The following is a 22,851-nucleotide window of genomic DNA, read 5'->3' as shown; positions in this document are numbered from 1 at the left end:
GTTCACTCGGCCGATCCGCCCTCTCGGTCGATCCGCCCTCCGCTCGACCGATCCGCCCTCCGCTCGACCGATCCGCCCCTCCGCTCGACCGATCCGTCCTGCGCTCGGCTGATCCGTCCTCTGCTTGGCCGACCTGTCCTCTCGGTCGACCCGCCCTGTGCTTGGCCGACCTACCCTCTCGGTCGATCCGCCCTCCGCTCGGTCGGCCCTCTCGGTCGACCCGCCCTGTGCTTGGCCGACCTGCCCTCTCGGCCGATCCGCCCTCCGCTCGGTCAACCTGCCCTCTAGGCCGACCTACCCACTCGGCAACACAGACTATCGGCTCAGCCGATCTTCTTGCTTGGTAATTCTTCGGCTCGTAGTAAAAATCAACCCCTACTGGCAGTCTAAGATTATCCACTCAGGTTATCTTCACTGTAAATTGAATTTAATTCAGAGCAGTTTAAATTCAACTAATACCCTGCATATTTCCAGCAACATATTGTTTGTATCCAACAATGTATTCCCATCGAGCTAGTCAACTCGGTCAAGTTAGCCTGAGTCACGTACGTCCGAGTCAAGTCCCCCAGCCAAACTCAGAATCAAGCTCAGATCAAATCACTCCCGCGCTCAGTGACGATTATAATGGGAATTCTGATTACTTTTTCACTCCCTATATAAGATAATTATAACAACATCGAGAATTACACTACATTGGATATTACAGGAAATCCGAAGAATTTCTGTTTCGACAGACAAAATGTGGAAGAGGTAGAAAAAGAACAGAGGCAATAGAATTCTTCGGAAGGTAAACAAAATGTGCAAGAATATTGTTGCTGCAAGAAAGAACGCGGAGCTTAGGAAACACGGCAAATAGAAAGGAAGACCCATGCAGAAGGCTTCGTCAGTGTCACGTCACCCTACCGCCGGGGAGGGCCTCGGCCGCCACCGGACGTCGAGCTCGAGGTCGGAGAAGGACGAGGACTCGACGAGGGGGCGGCGGCGGCCCCCACGGCTGCAGCGGCCCCCACGGCTGCAGCGGCAGAGGCGGCGGCTGGCGCCGCCCGCCAGGCGAGGGCCAGAGGGGCGCAGACGCAGCACCACGCGAGAATCAGAGGGCAACAGACGCAGAACGTGCAGGCCGAGGCGGCGCACTCAACCGCGACCTGGCGGAGCCGCGAGGGCTCCGTTGGCGGCGGAAGAGAACTCACAGTGCGGCGACGGGGGCGAGCGGATCTGCCTCGCCCCATGGCCCACGTCCAAGAACTAAACTTGCCTCGCCGTTTTGTGATTTCAAAGTGACTTTGGAACACCATAATATCACATAAAATAAACCCTAATGTCAAGCAACTAGAGTTAAGCAGACCGAATAAGTTAGAGTTTTTTTTTATACACAAAATCTTAGTTATTTCAATTTATTCAATTCGATTTTAAAATTCCAAAACCGATTAAACAACGGACTTAACTAAAAAAGTTCAATTAATTTAGTAACTAACTGATTTTATATGGGTTTGATTTTTGCAAGAAAGTTCGGTTTGTCTAAAAAAACAATTAATTCAATATTGATTTATTTAATTTAATCGATTTGATTTCCCTATTAGTAATCATCATAATCAAAATCAAAAGCAACAAGATCACATTCAATGTTTTAGAAACAACAATGCGCCAAATGCTGAGACAGAAGAGAGCAACAAAATGAACGCTACCTATCGACTCTCGAAAGCTTGCGTAGAAACAGCAGTCTTGCAGACAGGGCAAGCATTTTTCTGAAGAAGCCACCGTTTGATGCATCGTACGTGATACCTATGACCGCACTGCAGCTCTCCAATTGCGTCATTAATGGAGTATTCTTCCTGTAAATCACAGAGATGAAGCTTAAGTGCTGCAACAGAAACCACAAACTTCAGGCAATAAGACGAGAGGGCAGGTCGAAATACTTACCTGACAAATGATACAATTCGGTTCATTGTGTGATCGAATGTGTCTTTTTAATGCATCCAGAAATGAGTATTTAACCTTCCTTAGACTGCTCATGATCTGTTCCTCCTCCAGCCCAGTGTTAACCTGCCCTATTTTATCGCCCAGCTCGAGTAGCTCCTGTTTGATCGGAAATGGGAGGAGAGTCCAATGAATGATATGGAAATTAAAATGATCAGGTGAAAGTGAATCTATATGCACCTCGTAGGACATGTTATCGACATCGAGCCACTGGTCTTGGTATTGCTCATACACCTCTAATTCTCCTAACTGGACGATCGTCTGGAACATGATTATCTGAGATGTATAGAATTGGTGTCTTGTTACCTATTTTCTCATTGTGCAGACAACTAGGAATCTATAAGATCAGACAAAGGGCAAAATAGTTGATTTCAGTCGTATTACCTCCTCGGATCGATACGGAGTAGGGTGAAATCCCGGCGAGCGGTGAAGATATTCCGAGCGTACACGATCATGCCCTAATAGAGGTGCATTAGGGTTCGACAGTGTTTCCTGGTGGTTTTCCCTTCTACACGAAGATGGACTCTGCTGAGGAAAACGCCCGAGATTCTTAATTAGGGCTGAAATCTTTTACATTGTTCGAAAATGAAGTGATTTGCGGTCCAAACAGACAAAAGGGGGGAGAAAAAACAAATTTTTCGTTAGGGCAACAAGAAGAATCGATCTTAAAACCCTTAAACTAGAGGATCGCAGAGCAAAAGATATGTATTTTACCTCGCTGGCATCCAGCAGCTTTCTTCCAGCCAAAGACGCCTCGGTGGAGGATGGAGTCACCGGCGCGCACGAGATTTTGCCACCGCCGTGAATCCGCCTCCCTTCCTTCTTCGTCTTCCTCCTCCTCCCCGGCGTCTTGTTCTTCGAAACAGACGGATCGTACGCCTGCGAGGCCGCCTCGGAGGCGCAGCCCAGCATCCGTAGCGCCGCACCGGCGAAGCCCTCTTTCTTCTTCCTGGAGGACGAAGGAGGATTCATGAGAAGCCGCCGTTCGACAGAAGGGACCTCGTATGGCATGGAGATGCCGCGGAGGAGGCGATCCATGGGTGACGACGACGAGAAGGCGCCGTCGCCGGAGGCCGCCATAAAGAAGAGACGCAAAGCGCGAGAGGAATTTGAAATAATCGACAAAAATGTCTTTTTTCAGTCTCGGGAAAACCGGCGAAGAATTATCGGGATCGCGTACTGGGCAATTCGAATTAAAATTATTTCCGACCAATTATATTGTCCCACGTCTCGTAGATTGAAAGAGGAAATTTCATGTTGTTTGCAGTAAGCATTTGATCGGATCCAGTCATTGCCGTTAGAACTTGAAAGAGGCAAATTTGGAGGGAGATCTTGGTGGTCAAATGCCAGTTTGACTTCTGCTTTTATCTTTTCAGTCCGCACATATCTCAAAATTTGAGAGAGACCCTTTTGAACAACTTCCCATTGTAGGTGATACCACTTTTAATGTCCCTCGAGACGATGTATTAATTAGCACATAAGATATTATCAACTTAAAGTTTAGGATTTAAATTTTGATATAGTCGAGATAAATAATTCTCTCATGTATCAGTCACTATTTTAAGAGCTATTAATCATCCATGATTTACTTCTATATTTGTCCTACGATAAATTGATAGGAATATTGGAGACAAACACAGTTACCTTTTGCCAAGTTCACATTTATAAGATGTGTACTTGCTATGTAGATGTTTGTCTAGGATGCACGATAGTTCAAGTAGCCAAGGTAAATGACACAAGATTAACGGAAGAGATGATGAACGATATCACGTTATTATGATGAACCTAAAAGTCACTATAGCGATCAAGGTGGGAGATAAGTCTCATTAGCCTATATTATGTTTGTGTCGAGTCAAGCACAATATGGCTTGTCACGGACACTACCCACCCAGTTTGGGTCCAACTCATAAGTAAAAATTAAAAAATAATAAAAATAAAAAAATACATTAAATCAAATGGATGCTCCAAATATATACATCATCAAAAGTGCATCCTTTTTCTATTATGAAAAAACGCCTCATCAAGATAAAATTATTTATTTCAACAATCTATCAATAGATATTACTCGGTATCTTTTAGATGATACTCAGTATTTTCTACCATTATAAGTAGTTGTTAAAATAATATTTCTTATTTTTAATGTTATTATAGTAACTACGTCTAATTAGAATATATAGAAGCGATTAGTACAGTTAATTTTAATTGTCAAACTAATATTTGGATAAATAATAAATGATTAAAGTTAAATTTTATATTATCTAATCTTGTTAGTAAGTGTGTAAGACTTAATGAGTCTGGAGGACTCGATATTAGGCTGAAATTCAGTTAAATCTGTTAGACCTGATAGCTAATACGAAGTCCAGATAGGTCAAGGAGTGACACAATATCTAGCAGGAAGTCTGGCTGGGTCTGTAGGACCTAACAGCTGACCGAAGTCTAGTTGAATCTGTAAACCTGACATCCGGCGGGAAGACCTAGTGAGTCAAGAGATAAGTCAAGAAACTACAAATAGTAAGTGAGGTAAATCATAGGATGAGAGTGATTCAACGAGGACGAGTTCCAATGAGACTGTAGGCGCTGATCCAGTTTATGTTCATTTTGAAAACCTAAACTGAGATCATGACTAAATCCTAATATTGGAAAGATGAGATCTAATTAATAATCTCTTATATTTTATTATACTAACCCTATTTTGTAGTGTATATTTTGTTACTTGGACTAACACTTTTACAAGGGTGAAAATGCAAAAGTAGCCTCGAATGAACAATATCTAAGGCACCTAAGAGCAGTGGGGAGATGCCTCAGAGTTGTGCGGACATGCCCTGCATTCAACGGCTCACGAAGATGAACTTTGAGGATAAAATTCTTGAGTGGTCTGGAGGCGTCATAGAGCTGCGCAAGGGTACCTCGGAGCACATGGAAGACACCCTTACGTGAATAGAAACCTAAGGTGGTGGAGGTGATTGAGTCTGTTTCTTCGGGGATCAAATTCAAGGCCGGAGACACCTCAAGTGGGGTTGGAGGCGCCTCTAATGCCTTATAAAAGGAGGGTTCCGTCAAGCATTCAGAGACAACTTCTATACAACTCTTCTATACAATTATTCGATGTTCCTGCTGCTCCGACTTCTTGTTGCTGCTCTACTATGACACTATTACGCCCGACTACTATAAATAAACTGACACCAACACACGAACACTTTCACTTCGACATCTTCGTGTTGATAATGACTTTTCAATTTGTGCTTACTTTACATAATTACAAAAGGAAAATGTAGAGTTGTTACACTTTCCTATTCATTTCTTTGTATTCGGTTACTCTTCCGGCGGTTCCGGAAGAGAATTTAGTATATTTCCTATCAATAGTTTCGAGAGACATGAGTCTTAGAGTAAAAATCGCCGAAAGCTCCAAACTAAGTAATCACCTGTGCCTTATCTTTTTCTCATGCTTTTTGCTTTTGTTTTGTTTTAGTCTGCTACACACTTTGTTTTTTAAAAGTAAAAAAAGAAGAGTTTTTTAAATCACATGCATTTGATCCTACAAGTAGTATCAGAGTTATGTCGCTTGAATTAGTGCAACCACCAATCAAGCAGAGGGATTTATTTTTTGCTTTCATTTGTTTCACTTTTCATTTCAGTTTTAAGTTTTTCAAATCCATATGAATTGGTATACTTACTTCTTCAAATAATTTTTCAGTGTGATTTCTTCGAATTGCTCGATATTAGTGCAACACCATCCGATTCATATATCTATGTATCTCCCACACTACTAATCTAGTCTTAGGATTTTTTTGGTTATTTTTTTTGTGTGCAAGGTCCTTTTACCAAATGTCCTAAAATAAGTGTTACAACATCGTTCACCCCCCACTCTTTAATGGCAAAGACTTTTCCTATTGAAAAAAATGGATGGAGATGTACCTAAAAACTGACATTGACCAATGGTTCTTCATCTGACGATGATACACGACTCCAATTAACAAAGCGACAAGAGTGTCACTTGACCCAAAAAATTAAAATCCAGACTAAAAGAAGAAAGCCCAAGTCGACATGAAGGCAATGAATACAATCCCATGTGGATTCACAAGGGAAGAACTAAATCGCGTTGACCCACACAGGAATGCAAAAGAGCTATGGGATAAATTCGTCGAATTACACGAAGGAACAAATGTGACCTCCTCTTGAATAATTTATTTAATATTAAGATGCAGAACGGAGAGACAGTGAACAAGCTACACACAAGGATCGAGAACATCCTCAATGGACTCCACATAATCAACCACCAAATAGAGAATCGAGACATCATAAGGTACGCACTAAACTCATTTCCCCGAAATGCACTGTAGGTATCGATAGTAGATGTCTATAAGGTTTCGAGGAATTTGTCTAAGTTAAAATTAGATGAATTATTTTATAAACTAGAACTGCATGAACAAACTTGTTAGAATGTATACTAAAAGTCTAGCTTTTTGTATAAACATTTATTTTGAAATAAGAATCACATTGGTCAAATGTCAACATTTTTATGCTAAATGTAGTTGTTTGTTTAATTTATATTGAAGATAACATGGTGTGTGGTGTCACACAGAAGATCATGTTATCAGTTCCTTATAAATTATAAATAGTTCCTCACAACCAAGATGGAATGGGACAAACCATTAGAATGGTTGTAGTGTAATTTGGTATTAGTTTATCTTGACTATAAAATTACTGTTGGTTGGTCCTAAGAAAATTGTACTGGTTTCACTGTACAAAAAATTTATACAAGTGTCGAACCTTTCCTAAACAACCTATTGTGTTCTTTAGAAGTTAAATTAGGAATCGCAAATGGAACTTAACATCATTGATTCCAAATTTAACTTATTTGTTCTTAATGATTTAGATTTGGATCGCAAGCGGAACTTAACACTATTGATCCAAATCCACCTACGTTATAAATTCCATTAAATATTAATTTCCAAAATTGGTTTCCAGGACTGCATGGCGAGGCACGTGGCCTTCTTGGGTATGGGAGCATCAACCACCGCCTAGACAAAGCCTTTTAAGGAAAGCTAATATTTAATTTCCTTATATAACTCTAGGTTTAACCAAAAGGAATAATCGAATAACAAATTCAAAAAATAAAAAAAAAACACAAACTCGAAAAATAAATTCGAAAACTAGAATCTATTGCCTCTTGTGTTTGGAATTCATACAAAGAAAATAACTAGCATGATGCGGAAGAAAATAACTAGTTATACCTTCTCTTTGTATGCTAATGACCTCGAGATCTTCTGTCGTATTCCTCGCCTCGCCTTGGACGTCATGTGGGCGACGATCCTCTAAGATGAACACCACCCAAAGCCTTCTTCCTCCTTCTCTAAAATCTGGCCACCACCACCACCAAAGAAAAGAGAGCAAAGAGAAAGGAGAGGGAGAGAGGGCCGGCCACAAGAGGATCATCAACAAGAGAATAAGAATTGTTATCTCATGAGACCTCCCCTCCCCTTCTTTTATATTACTTGCCCAAGACAAATAAAGAAAGACTTTTTACAAAAATTAAAATCTTTTTCTTGTTTTTCCTTTTCCCTTTTTATTTTTCCTTTTCTTTCCTCTTGATTGATTCAATCATCAATCATGGATTGAATGATGATTTAATTTAATTTAATTTGGTCGGCCCCTTGCTTGGGCACCAAGCAAGGGTGGCGGGCCACATCATCAAGGAGAAAATAATTTTTATAAAATTTTATAAAAGAAGAAATCCTCTTATAAAATTTTACAAGCTCTCTTTCCTATTGTGGATGTTAAAAAAGGAAAGTTTTAAAAATTAAAACCATGTTTTAAAATTTAAAACTTCTCTTCTAAAATTTTCTTTTTTAACATGGTTACAAAAATTTAAAATTTAAAACTTCTCTTCCTTTTTTCTTAAAACCATGAGGATAGTTAAAAAAGGAAAGTTTTAAAACTTTTAAACTTTCTTGTAAATCATGTGGCCTAATTCAAATAAGGAAAGTTTTATATCTTAAAATCTCTCTTTTAAAACTTGTAGATATCTACAAAGAGAAGATTTTAAAAATTCAAAAACACCCCTTAACTTTGAATTATGTGGTCGGCCCCCTTGCACAAAGCAAAGGTCGGCCACCTTGAAGGAATTTATGGCCGGCCCTTGGCTTGGTCACCAAGCCTTGGGCCGGCCCTTCTTGGACACCAAGATAGGCTTTCATTAGATGGACTTGAGGTTTTCATTGGATGGACTTGAGGCTTTAATGAGGCTACGACAGGGACCTAGAGGAGAAATTGGTTTTGGCCTTCCGATGAGCTTGAGTATCCCGTGTTCGCCCCGAACACACAACTCAAGTTCATCAATAATAACTCATTCCACTAGAGAGTTATTATTGTACTACCGCACCAATCCCAAATTACATTATGGGCTCCTTCTTATCATGAGTGTGTTAGTCTCCCTGTGTTTAAGAAAACGAATGCCCACTAATTAAGTAAGTTACTGACAACTCACTTAATTAATATCTAAGTCCAAGAGTAGTACCACTCAACCTTATTGTCATGTCGGACTAAGTCCACCTGCAGGGTTTAACATGACAATCCTTATGAGCTCCTCTTGGGGACATTCTCAACCTAGATAACTAGGACGCAGTTTCCCTCTATAATCAACAACACACACTATAAGTAATATCATTTCCCAACTTATCGGGTCTATTGATTTATCGAGCTAAATCTCACCCTTTGATAAGTTAAAGAAATAAATACTAAATATATGTGCTTGTTATTATATTAGGATCAAGAGCACACACTTCCATAATAACTAAGGTCTAGTTCTTTTATTAAGTCAGTATAAAAAGAACTTGCCTTAAATGGTTCTACTCAATACACTTAGAATGTACTAGTGTAATTTATTAGTCAAGATAAACTAATACATAATTACACTACGACTATTCTAACGGTTTGTTCCTTTCCATTTTAGTCGTGAGCAACTGTTTATAATTTATAAAGAACTGATAACATGATCTTCTGTGTGTGACACCACACACCATGTTATCTACGATATAAATTAATTGAACAACTACACTTAACATAAATGTAGGTATTTGACCATTGTGATTCTTTATTTCTAAATAAATGTTTATACAAAAACTAGGTTTTTAGTATGCACTTTAACAATCTCTCACTTATACTAAAAGACTATGCTGTCATATATCCTGCCATACATCTGATTCACAAACCTTCAACATGTCCATCAAAAGCTCTTGCCTTAAGGGCCTTAGTGAAAGGATCTTCCAGGTTATCACTTGATGTAATCTAGGTGGCAACAACTTCTCCTCATTATACGATTTATCGTATTGGGCGGTACTTGCGCTCTATTGTGTTTACTTGCCTTATGGACTTATGGTTTCTTCGAGTTTGCTACTGCACCACTATTATAAATTGTAATAATTTTTGGGCAAACCAGAAATCATGTCTAAGTCCATCATGAAGTTTCTGAGCCAATATAACTTCTATGGCTGCCTCAGAGGCTGCCACATACTCAGCTTCTATGGTGGAGTCCAGAAAAGCACCTATGCTTAACACTAATCCATAGTTATGACTTCACCTCCTAAAGTAAACACAAAACCCGAGGTCGACTTACTATTGTCTCTATCTGATTGGAAGTCAGAATCCGTGTAACCTACAGGCACTACAACAAAAACCCTCATAGACATCGGTTTTCCACCGCTGTCTATTACATTTTCGACCGATGTCTATGAAGGCGATGTAAAAAGTCTGCCATTTTAGACATCGGGTTAAAATCGGTGTAGTATCACTTAACGACATCGGTTTTCAAATCAGTTATTAACCGGTGTAGTATCACTTAACGACACCGTTTCATCAACGGTGTAAAACCGATGTAATATTATATGTTAATAACACCAGTTTTGGCAGCGGTATACGACCGATGTAATATTAGTTAATGACACCGATTTTGCAGCGGTGAAAAACCGATGTAATATCAGTATTGTTTAACGACACATTCGATTTCCGAAACAGTGAAAAACCGACAGTATCCAAGAAAATACACAAATATTCACAAATTACACAAATATTCTTCTTCCAACAGTATCCATAAAATACACAAATATTCACAAATTACATAAATATTCTTCTTACAACAGTATCCATAAAATACACAAATATTCTTTTTACATCAAAAGCTAATAGATATTGTACACATCAAGGTAGAACATCGTGAGTCAAAAATTAAGCTGAGGCTACATTAAATTATGAGAATCAGAATCTGTTCAACTTGTTATACTGCTCCATTCTTCTTGTGCCTTTCATTTCCCTAATCTCACCACTTTTCACCTTCAAATGCCTAGTTTTCTGAGTTAAAACATCCATTGTTCTAATCTGTCAAACAAACGTATCATTTGGTCTACTTAACTACAGCAAAGAACAAAAACAGAAGAATTATACATGCTGCAGAAGTCCTAGAATATCACCATCAGAAAGAAATTGACATGGGACAATATACACAATTTACATTCCATGCAAATGCATGCATCATCCAAAGTTTTCAAAAATCAAATACCTTTCCTACTCAAATGTAATCTAGCATGCATTCAGCCCACTCAAACCACACTTCATCAATTTCAACTCTGGAGTACTTGAGATTTGTAAACTGTAAAAACACATAAATAATATCTAACAAATATATATATATATATATGCAAATGTTGCCATTGCAGCAGAAATAGGATCCCTGACCCCCAAAATAGTCCAGACTAGTGAATTGTCTGAACCAGCAGGAATGATGCCAATTGGAATAGAAAGTGCTTCCTTCTGGTTATCTCTGCTCAGAAGACCATTAAGTACCCCTGCATGATCATGTAAGCTAATTATCAAATTTCAAATAGCTAATGCTTGGTCTATAGAATTATATAACATCACAGGAAAGGTGAACTATCAGGCAGATGACAAACAGACTAAGAAAAAGAACCATAGGAAGCCAGTAGGTTATTGGCATCATTGAGAGTTGGTGTCAAAGTTCATATAGAGTTCATAATTGATCTAATACCAAAAAAAGTCGAGACGTAAAGGAGACCTATTAATATAGATCATGCAGTCACAAAATAATTGCAACATCATTGATCAGCTTCAAAATGCTCATAGGAAGATGCTAAAATGTAAGTTCAGCTCCTGTCCTATAATATTCGAAATCTACAGCAGAAAAATTAAGAAAGATATATCAATGCACCAGATATTCATCTGTTTTAATTAATTTGATGTGTCAAGTGACATGCAAAAAGGCCGACATCAAATTTTGGCGCCGTTGCCGGGGAAATAACTAGCAATGTGTGTTTATTTTAGATTGATCATTGTGTGATTTAAATTGGTTAGCATTTTTCTTGATTGATATGATTGCTATTTCTCTTTTGTATTTTCATGTTGGTTTATTCTTGAAATGTTTAGGGATTCTACTGTTCATGTTTTCATTAGATTGAAACTTTATGCTCTTGGATCTTCTAACATTTATTTTTAGTGTTGAATTGTAAGAACAGGAGATTTCTTTAGCATGGATCCATATTTTCAGAATTTTGGAGGTGGAATGGAGAGTTATCAGTGTTTTCAACCTGAGTATCAATTTTACCCAAATTTGGATCAACGAAATAGGTATGAGTCATTTTCAAATGGTTTTAATGCTAATTGGGTAGATAATTCATGTTTCTGGTATGAAAGTGCACAAGGACCATTTGTTGAACCATATCCAGCTTTCCAGAGTTCATATGGGTTCCAGGAAGTTTCAACAAATTTTATGCCAAATTTTTTTCAACAAAACGAATCTCAGATGGATGAGTCAACATGGAAACTCAAGGAGATTATGCAACAAATGAATGAACATCAAGAGGAACAATTTTCAAGGATTTAGAACATACAAAGTCAGATAGATCAAATTGCATCAACCATCAATCAGCTGCAAGCACAAAACTTCAGTGGAGAGATGGAAAGTAGCGATTCTGTCAGGCCTAACCCTACTTCCATTAATTCACATGATTTTTCTAATATTTTTTGTGATAATGATGTAATTATGTAAATTTCTGATCCTAATGATATTGTTGTTGAAGATGTTGTTAGTGATTCAGGTTCTGAACATGTTTTTAAAGATGATTTAAGTGTAGGGGAATGCTTACAGGAAGCATTACCTCAAGAATCATCAAGAGTTGAAGATGTAAGTGTAGGGACTTGTGCTACGGAGCCAAGCACCCAAGAATCACTACATGAGGATGAACATTCACAAGAAAAAGAGCTTGAGCCATATATTGATGAGAAAGAGATAACAATCACCACTCCAGGTACCTTCCAAGATGAAAAGGTGAGTATTATTTGTGATTCATCAGAAAATTTAATAGAGGTACCATTCATTGATTTTATTAGTTGTGATTCATTCTTTGCTAAATTTTCTACCCACACTAATAATCTCCTATTTTCTTTTTACCCCACATGCGTGTGGGAGTTGGTTTCTTGTATTGATGTTGTAGGAGAGTACAAGCTCCCGGAGTGGATGCTTGAACTGAACCGCCTAAGACCTCCGGAAAGAATTTGCAATGGAAAAATGAAGAATAAAAAGAATTTCAATAGAACAACAATTACTTCATTCCCGGTGTGGATTTTGTTGCTAAATCTTCTTCGACCACCGGAATGAAAGGGGAGTTGGTTCTAATTTCATTTTCTTTTGCATTTTAATTCATGCTTTGTTAATAAATCATTTTTATGCATTTCTTTAGTTACATACTTTGCATTTTGCATTTTACTTCCACACTTTGTTTTCAGATTTGCATTTTGTTTAGTATATAGCATTTCAATTGGAATAAATTCTCCCATGGAAATTTTCTAGTAATATTTTTAAGATGGTAAAAATTTCTTAAATTTGATCATCAATTTTAGGTCATTTAACATGATTGGATGCTTTTCTTGTATGTTATTGGTTAATTTGGTGGTGGATTCCAATTTGATCAATTAGGCATGATTGTATAAAAAAAAATACCTAGAGAGGACCTCCTTAAGCCTAAACACATTTTATTTTTGTGTGGCATGCACTCATAGCAAATTAAACTCTAGAACTTGCTTAATTTCTTTTCAAAGTCACAATAGCATGCGTATGCATGGAAATGAAGAATAATTTTCATTCTTGTTCCCTCATCATTTCCCATCTCTTACCCCATAATTCTCTTAAAACATTTTCCTCTTGCATTTTATCCTTTTATTACCTTTGCTTGCTCTATTTTGTTGAGAGTTTTGGATTAAGTGCTTGATGAATTAACTTGATTAGATGGACAAAAGAGTAAGTGTGGGGGAAGATTGGTATATATTTGAGGATGATGAAGGTTTTAGATGGTTTTGTGAGAATTGATCTGTGATTTTCAAGCATGACATGGAAATGACAAGAGCTTTTCAGTTGTATGATTTATTGGAATTGTTAGAGCATTATCAAGTGCCCTAATTGCCTAAGGCAGTGAGGTTTACTGATAGACACAGTACACTAAATGTGTGTTGCTATTGGGAGGCAATAATGAAGTGAATAACTTCATGGAAAGAATAGTGATACTTAAGTGCAGAAATTGAGAAGTTTTATCAAGCACTTTGATGCAGGAAGGTTATTGAATTCTTTGATGTTATTGATCAACTTCTGATAGCCAATCTTGAGCAGGGGCAGAAATGAACGAATTTTGCAGGGAAATAGAAGAGGCAATTCTGTGGTTAGAGCTGTTTGTTATGAGTCAAAAGTTGAGCTGTGAATTGGATTGAAAACTGTTTGTGCCAATTCTGTGGAATATTTTGTTCAGTAAGTTTGATAGTAGTAAAGAAAAAAAACAGAGTGTAGCTGTAGCAGTGAGGAAATATCTAAGAGTTGTGTAAGTTATTCCAATCGAAGTGTTGATACTTAACTTGGTATTCCTTTAAAGAAACTGAAGTTTGAAACCATGAATTTTCAGAAACTGCAACTAATGATTCACTGAAATCAGATTGCTGAGGAATAGGCAGTGAATTCTGAAATTTGATTCAGCAGGAAATCAAAATAACAAAGTGCCAAGCTTTAAATCATACCTTGAATTTGATTCCTCATTGATTCAGTGCTAAATGAGAGCTTCTTTCAAACGTAACTGAAATGCAGAAATCAGGAGTAGTGTGCAAGAGACAAGCAAGAAAAAAAAATTCAGTTGTGTGCTAGATTCTGTTATAAGTATCCAGCAGAGTTCATTTCTTTTGCTACTGGACATAGAATCTGTTGATGAATTGCTGCAAGAGTTGATGTGGATCTGATCAGCATTGTTTCAAAGCAAAGCTCCAATCATTTCAGTGCTAATGAACCCTTTATTTAGCTTAACTCTCCATGGATCAAGAGAAGCTGAAAGTGGCATCTGTTATGGGAAATTTGAAGTTGAATATCTGATATGAATTCAGTGTTGTTTCAGTCTTGAAGATTGAATTTGTGGAAGAAATTGCAAGGTGGGAAATCAATTAAAGAAAGAGGAAGTTTACACTACTTGAATCCTTAGAGTCATGGAATAACTGTAGAGGATGACTGCTGAATTGACAGAAACTAACAAAGAAGCAGGAACCAGGAAACACAGATTCTACAGAAACGAATTGGGTTTTTAGTGCCAAATTTGAAAAGGAAAAGTGTAATGAGCAGAAATTGTAGAAACCTGGAAGTTTTAGGTTATACATTTTGAAGATTCTTAAGAGACAAGATGAAAGAAGAATTGAAGTTTTGTGTGACTAAACGTGATAGATTGATACAAAGTCAAGACACTTGTTCAGAACCAAAACTGCTGTAACTTGACTGTGAGGGGAGTTCAGTAACTGCTGAAAACTGAAGAAGATAGAATTTTCTTGTGGTCCAATAGAATAATTCTTGTGGAGAAACTAGAACCACAAAAATTCAAGTGTAGTAATTGTAGAAGGTTAGAAATCTGAATCTGCTGAATTTGCAATTTGAGGATGGCTAGAGTTGAAAATTCTGCACTCTGCTAAAGTGATGAATGAGACCTTTCTATGATTTTGAATTCTGAATTTGGAGTTGCTGGAAGAGTAAAGAGATGAAATTAATCTGGATACCAGAGATTGGTTTAGAATCTGATGTAAAAGGGCTGCTGTAGAGTATTGATAAATGAAGATCTCGCATCTTTTAGGAGCTGATGATGTTGATTCCAAAAGGTCAAGTGAGCTATTGCCATGTGCCATCTGATAATGCTTTCTTTCTCAGCATAATCTAAAGAGAAGCTTTCATTATTCCAGACCTCAAAATTGAGTAATTTTGCTTCAGAATTGGAGTTTGAACAGAGAAAATGCTTGCGGTTAAGATAGGAATTAGGGAGCTGATCAAATGATTTAAAAAAAAAACAGAAACATGAATCTGAAAGTTGAATCTGTGGAAGGATGGAAGTAGAAGCTTATTATAAAGTATTACAAGTTTTAAATGGCATTGTTGTTCCTATTAGTTAAGTGCTGAATGATGTTGTTTCCAAGCTTAAATCTTCATGTATCCAATTGGGATCTCTATGAATTCTTGGTTCTGAAATTGAGTTATAAATTTCATATTCTAGCAATGCATTTTATATTGAATTGGGAAGCTGTTTAGTAATGAAGTTCTGAAATTGGAAGCTTGCATTGAATTTTTGAAATTACCAAATCAGAGTGACAGAGAAACAGAAAAAGAAAATTTGTAGAAAGAGATATAGTGGCTTCAAGAGTGGTAATACATTGGATACATGAGGTCTTCAAATTTTTTTTTGAGCTCAATTCAGTTATACATGGATTTCTCAATCTTTTTGAATCTGAATTCAGAATTTGTGTGATTTCTTTACTCCATGCTTAACCTTCCGTGATTTGAATTGAGATGAACTGGAGTTGTGAATTGTTGCTGGTATTCCAGAGATGATACTGCATTCTGAATTCAGAAATTCAGTGATCTACATATTCAAATGTGATACACAGTCTGATAACTTTATAAAATGATTATTTTAGTGTAGGAAACCAGATTGCATGAAAAGAAGAATTATCTAAGGATCTTGTTACATGCTAAAAGTTGTGCAGAATTTGATTAGTACTAGCTGAACTTCTTTTACTTAGAATTTCTCAAGCTTAAGCTCGAGTCAAGAATTATAGTTTCTGATTTCTGAATTTGAATGCTGCTGGAAGAAATTGGTATTTTCCTGGTTCTGAAAATGAGCTACAAATTTCAATATCTAGTTTCGTTGAATTTGAGTATTAGATATTCTATGCTGCTTAACTTCTGCAATTTTAAATTTTTCTACTGCAATGGTGAGAAATTTGTAACTGTAAAGCACCACAGGAATAGAGACAGAGAAAAATCAGAACCTGCAGTAGGAAAGAAAATGATAACAGCGTTCAAGAGTGTCATGTAATTGGCATTTATTATTGAGTTTCTATTGTCCGAGACGGCCAATGATTTAAGTGTGGGGGAGGAAGCTCTTCTCCATGAGATGATTTGAGATTATTTTTGAGTTTCGAATGCTGGAATTTAAGTGGAACAATGAAAAACAATGAGGAAATTTTTTTTTTTTGAAAATTTTGGCACATCAAGAGAGTATCAAGTGGAAGATAGAGTATCAAGATTCTTTGTTTGCCATCAAATTGAAGGGGAGTTTAGCTTGATCTCTTATATTGATAATGACAAATGGTATTCATCTTTTACACATCAAAATTGGTCAACTCATCAAGTATATTCCTCCAATACTCTCATCTTCTCAATTTTTCATTGAATTCTTTTCTTTTGCCATTTCATTCACTTTCATTGTTCTTCTTGATTCCATTTCAATTCTTGATGATAAAATCCTTTTGATTCATGTATGCTATGTTTATAGTGGTGGAGAATTAGAAAATAAGCAAGCTTATGGTAGTGAAATGCTGTGAGTGACATTGAGTGAGCTCCACTTTATACACATGCTTGAGTGTAAGAGCTAGAATAGGTAAATTCTTGTGAGTTTGCAACTTGCTTAATTTTTCAATTGGATTGAAACTACCATACCTACTGATTATTGTTTGGATTGTATTCATGATTGTTGGTGATCTTTAAGATGATCTTAGTTAAATTCTTTTTACTATCTTCTAGGTATTGCTAGGGAATTTTTGTGGAGATGATTTTGAGTTTTCTTTACTTTCATGGGACGTTCAAGACTAAGTGTGGGGGATTTGATAACCATGATTTTCATTGCATTATTTTGATTCATATATGCATGGCTTGATGTTGATTTCATAGTTTAAATCATGGTTACATCACATTTTATACATTGTGTGTATTTTTGGGCATAATTGCAAATTATCTTATTTTTGGTGTTATTTGGTGCTAATATTTAATTCTTATTTTGTAGGCATCAAAGGATCTTGAATTTGGATCTATTTGGACTGAAATTGGGCTCGAATCGGAGTTCAAACAAGAAGATCAAGCTTTGGGTCGTTTTGGGTCGTTCATCAAGAATAGGACAGATCTGGACCATCCGTTGAAGATCTGGCCGATCCAACTTAATGGGGAGTAGATCTGAGCCATTTATGAAGATCTAGAAGTTTTGATCCAGATCTGAGTTCATCCAGCCATTGACACAACCGGATTAATCTGGACCGTTCATTGAAGACTGGGCGGATCTGGACCATCCAGTGATGATCTGATCGATCCAACCTACAGGAGAGTAGATCCAGACCCTAGATTAACATCAGTACCTTCAGATCATATTTTGGGCAAACTTTCACCGTTGATTGAGCTCAGAAGTTTCTCAGCCGTCCGATCAGAGAGGGAGTTGTTTAAATAACGAGAAGCTACAGTGCAGAAGACGAGCTCGGCGTCGCGATTTTCTCCACAGTGCCATCTTCTTCTCCGCTGCGACGCCGGTGTTCCCCATCCTCTTCCAGATCCACTTTTCAGTGAGCTTCATTGGCGTTGGAGTTTCTATCCATTGGCTTCCAAGTCTCGATCATCTGCTCGCGCCGGCGACTTTATCTCCGGAGCTCAGATCTGTTCGAGTGCTTCCTCTGTTTTAGCCATCATCGGAGGGATTCTTTGGTGATAGTGGCTCGCCCTCCATCAGAGAGCATCGATCCAGAGAATGCATATTTCAGATCTGCAGAATTTCGATGCTTGCGGTTCATTTCTTCATCAGCTTTTCCAGAAAGTTTTTCTCTGGTGCTGGAGGGGATTGAACTAAATTCAGTGGTTGAGAGCTCTTTCGTCAAGTCCGAAGTGAGGTTTCATTAAGGATCCTTGTGTGACGGCAAGGAGAGGCTTGTTGAAAGAGTAGATTTGATTAGAGATGGTTTAGAATTTATTTCCTGCAATTTTGTTCCTATTTCTTTACTTGAAACCCCTGATTTCGTTGCACTTTTGCAATTCCAATCTTGTTTGAGCTACATAAGTAGTTGTAATTCTTATCTCTATTTCGAATTTTGGTAGTTTAGTTTCTTGTTCAGTAGATACATGGTATCATTTCATTATTCTAGATTAGACACCCACATGTTTACATTTAGTTCTCACAGTTAATTGACCTTGTTTACGAGAGAATTTCATGTGATTCAATTCTAAAACACTCACACATTTATTAGTTGCCTTGGAAAAATACGACTTGGGACTCGTTGCTACAACGCTTGTCTTTAGCTTAAATGGATCCCAATCTTTATTAATTTGGAGTGCCTCGTGACATGCAAAAAGGTTAACACCAATAGTCCAGACTAGTGAATTGTCTGAACCAGCAGGAATGATGCCAATTGGAATAGAAAGTGCTTCCTTCTGGTTATCTCTGCTCAGAAGACCATTAAGTACCCCTGCATGATCATGTAAGCTAATTATCAAATTTCAAATAGCTAATGCTTGGTCTATAGAATTATATAACATCACAGGAAAGGTGAACTATCAGGCAGATGACAAACAGACTAAGAAAAAGAACCATAGGAAGCCAGTAGGTTATTGGCATCATTGAGAGTTGGTGTCAAAGTTCATATAGAGTTCATAATTGATCTAATACCAAAAAAAGTCGAGACGTAAAGGAGACCTATTAATATAGATCATGCAATCACAAAATAATTGCAGCATCATTGATCAACTTCAAAATGCTCATAGGAAGATGCTAAAATGTAAGTTCAGCTCCTGTCCTATAATATTCGAAATCTACAGCAGAAAAATTAAGAAAGATATATCAATGCACCAGATATTCATCTGTCAATTTTCACAACCCAATGTATTGCCTTCAGCAATGTTGTAATTCCATGATTTCTATCAAAGTTCTGGCAGGGTAGACAAGTATAAAAAATATTAATTTTCAGCAAATCATGTTGTGCTTACTGTACAGATTATAAAAATAAAATATGTACAGAAAGTGAATAAAAGAATCACTGTGAGAGGCATACCACCTAAACTAACTTATAAAGGAAGAGAGCAAATAAAATTTTACAAAGAGTAAGGGAGATGCAATAATTCTACAAATGAGAAAAAAGCGTTAGCACAAAGTTGATAAGATTCCAAGAAGGCATAAAGTTAGTTCTCCATAGTAGTTGTCCATTCAAATTGGTCAATTTAGTGACAAACTCATAAGATGGTGATCACTAAAAAGAAATAATCAATCAGGTTAAAGGAAATATATGTACAATTGCCAGTCTTTTTAACTAAGAATCAGAAAGATACAACTTAACTTATCCTAGCTTGACATTTGAATTACTAAATTTTGATTCATTGTAACAGATCATTGGCCAAAGAAGGCAGATTCAACAGGAGGTTGGCAACTTCAAACAGTAGAATAATGAGGAGCTGGAGATGAAAAAGTGGTAGAATGAAGTGGAAGAAGATGGCCAACATTTTGCAAAACTTTTTTTGGCCTTTGGCACTAGTTATTATGCACACATATCAAGGAATTTCTATTATTGCATCTAATGATTTTCTTAATCAACTTTAACTTACCTAAACAAATACAATGCACAAAACAAGATGAGTAAATAGCGGAAAGCAAAATCAATGTACCTCATTTACAATGCCATCTCTTCCAACACATACTATTCCTGAGACATTTTCAGCAGTAAGATAGTAAGCTTTTCATTTTCAAGTGTAAATCAAAGCCAAACAACCTATGCTAGCATACCATCAGGGTAGGTGTTGATTTCTACAGTGGAAACAAGTTCTCTTTCATGACCAGCATATTCTATTTTAACCACTTCCATTTCGAAGCCTGCAAGCTGTCAAAAAGTTTCTCAGTGAATAAACAAGCCTAAACATTCATAATAGCATAGACATAAAAGAAACTTGATAGTTCAAGGAATACATAAAACCAACTTAGCAACAGGAAATAACAACTCCTCAATCTAGTAAACAAAAATGATAAAATTAACTCAGGGTAGTGTTTGAGGAAATTCATCAAACACATTGCATGCATAAATCAATTAATACTTACAATCAAGAGATCAAGAAGATGAAACTGTCGAAGATGAGGAAGGACTTCAGTAGCGACGATGGATAAAGGAAAAAATTACCGGAATGCGAAGAAGGACTCCAGCGGTGGCAGTGAATGCTGGACCGGAGATGGATGAAGGAAAAGCTACCGGAATGCGAAGAAGGGCTCCTCTTCTCACCCAAAGGGAGGAGTTGGAGGAGATGCGGTGTGGAAGTTCCAGGCTCACCGTATAATATTACTCCCTTAGGAGGCCTAATTCCAATATCCTCATATAACTCAGGATGAGTAAGTGGAAGTTCAACAACTTCTTTAATTTCTTGGATTTGAGCATCTAAACCACCAATATCAACATAAGACTCCAAAGGAGCCTTTTCAACTTTCATAACAGAAACCATAGAATCCACTTCATCCTGAAGTATTCCAACAACAGATAGAACCTACAAAAGATTTAGCATAATTAGCAATGTAAATTGTAAACCACGTTATACAAACTTTGGAAATTTTCATTACAATAAGATCAAACAAGAAGTCCAAAGCAAAAATAAGACAAATAAAAAAGGATTAGAAATAATGTAAACATGAAGATAATAGAAAGAAGAATTAGATACAGAAAAGCAGATGTGAAAACAAGAAGAAAGGGCATGAACACATTCTAGAATGGAGTCAAATATGTTGCTTGAGAATAGAAGGTAAAAATTCTAAAGCAATTTTTTTCTTCTTTGAAAAATAGTGAGGCAAATGTGTTCTAACAGCTTTCTTCTGACACATTCATGGACAGACTACATTGCATATTGATTCTATCAAACAAACAAGTCTAAGATAGACAAATGCTTTGAAAGCTAGGAATAGAAAAAAGATGAGAGAAAAGCAGGCAAACAAGTGCCAACAAGCTACATGAGAGACCTCTATCTGTTGTATCATTTTCTCCAGTAAATAGACAAATAAATCATCTCGTCGACAAGATGAAGATGACTAGGGAGAAAAGCAGGCAAACAAGTGCACTTTATTCTCGTCGACTAGGGTTTCTGGAATTGAACAAGAAGAAGAAACCAGACATACCTTTGCTATCAATCTCGTCGACATGGCTCTCCTGACCTTTGATTTTGATGCTGAACCATTTTTTGACGAAGGCCTTAGACCATGACAGCTGCTCCCAAGAAAGTGAGGAAAGAAAACATGCCCAAATTAGCCACCTTAAAGACGAAGAAAGCAGAACTCTAGGAGAGAAATCAAACCTTGCTTTTCTTTGAATCATAATCTCTCATCATTGCAGCACTCCTTCATACAACTATGGTGAGTTAGCTCGCCAAACACTTCCCCAAGGATCTGCAGCAATCTGAATCTTGTGGAAGCAAAATAAGGCAAACAAACTCCCCAGAAAAAAAATTCCTCCACTGTCTCTGCTGCTGAAAAGGCACAGGGCGAAAGAGGGAGAAGTACTAGTAACTTGTAAGGAGAAAGAGGACAAAGCTATGCATAAGCTTAGAACAAGGAGTTGTGCTATGATCTTCCGAACGTACTACATTATTAACACAGTCGGCTACTCAAATTAGAAGGGAAACAAAGGGAACTTTTGACCCTTCTTCACAAGGTTTGGGATCTAAAACTGTGAGCCTGAAGCAGAGCAATCCAGAATCTGGGGTTCGATCCAAAGCCAAGTTAAATAAGCTCAAAATTCGACGAGGAAGGCGATGGAACAATGCAAGCTAAAGGGCCAAAAGAGCAGCAGCAGCAGAATACGAGCGGAAGAGAAGTCAACAGCAACAGCAGCAGCATGTACGGGACGACACTCTCTCGTCTTCAAGCTGTAAACCTTCAACCCATCTCACAACGCAGCAAAGAATGCATCCATTTGTGAGTGAGCAAGCGAGCGAGAGAATAAAGTGCACAAATTGTGCCTTGCGTTCTTCCTTTTCTAGGCGATCTTCGGACCAAATCCAAGGCTAACCCAAACAGGGAAATGCACTAAACTATTACAAAAACAATAACAAAAATATATAAATAGAAGAAAAATTGGCATATGCCCCTGTCCTAGGTCAGCTTGACGTACACTTCTCCGTGGAGGAGAGACTTACCGTAGCAAAAAGAAGCAGCAGTTAAAAGAACAAAAAGATAAAGACAACCCTTTGCTTTGGCTTCTGGAATTCCGATATGAATATTGCTGTGCTAGAATCAAGGTAGGTGGTGGGTTCCCAGGGGAATCCATGTTCTTCTTCTGAGTGTCTCCCCCTAGTCGTCTTCATCTTGCCTCCCTCCGCCGCTACTATTGTAACGACCCACCTCCTACTGATACTAAGCTGTAAGGCCGGACCGTCACATTATGCTGTGCTAAACTATTTTTAAGGTGCGGAAAACTGATCTGATTCAAAATTTTGCTAACTACTACTATTTCTTCTGCTAATTGCTATTAGATCTGAAATTCATGTTTAAACTATATCTTGAATGTTGTTCCTATGCT

General features: G+C 37.5%; 2 protein-coding genes across 4 annotated transcripts; both read right to left on the bottom strand.

The window, feature by feature from the left end:
• Positions 1–1,530: 1,530 nt before the first annotated feature.
• LOC122049411 (probable E3 ubiquitin-protein ligase ZFP1) lies at positions 1,531–3,080 on the bottom strand. 3 transcript variants are annotated; one of them, XM_042610794.1, is made up of 5 exons: positions 2,692–3,080; positions 2,362–2,544; positions 2,158–2,253; positions 1,921–2,076; positions 1,531–1,832 (listed from the first exon to the last, which is right to left on the bottom strand). In XM_042610794.1, the coding sequence occupies exons 1-5, from the start codon at positions 3,055–3,057 to the stop codon at positions 1,686–1,688; spliced, it is 948 nt and encodes a 315-aa protein (XP_042466728.1). In that variant the 5' UTR covers positions 3,058–3,080; the 3' UTR covers positions 1,531–1,685. The 3 variants fall into 3 exon arrangements, with proteins under 3 accessions (XP_042466728.1, XP_042466729.1, XP_042466731.1); XM_042610795.1 differs by having other exon boundaries at positions 2,362–2,505; XM_042610797.1 differs by having other exon boundaries at positions 2,362–2,502.
• Positions 3,081–19,678: 16,598 nt separating this feature from the next.
• On the bottom strand, positions 19,679–21,476 carry LOC122048554 (AAA ATPase forming ring-shaped complexes-like). Its single transcript, XM_042610108.1, has 5 exons — positions 21,453–21,476; positions 20,633–20,830; positions 20,085–20,178; positions 19,967–20,034; positions 19,679–19,756 (listed from the first exon to the last, which is right to left on the bottom strand). The coding sequence occupies exons 1-5, from the start codon at positions 21,474–21,476 to the stop codon at positions 19,679–19,681; spliced, it is 462 nt and encodes a 153-aa protein (XP_042466042.1).
• Between the last annotated feature and the right edge of the window lie 1,375 nt (positions 21,477–22,851).

Source organism: Zingiber officinale, chromosome 2B (genome assembly GCF_018446385.1).
Source record: "Zingiber officinale cultivar Zhangliang chromosome 2B, Zo_v1.1, whole genome shotgun sequence".
Classification (NCBI taxonomy): Eukaryota; Viridiplantae; Streptophyta; class Magnoliopsida; order Zingiberales; family Zingiberaceae; genus Zingiber; species Zingiber officinale.
Note: the sequence above shows the minus strand (reverse complement) of the source record. Positions and strands in the feature narration are given on the sequence as shown.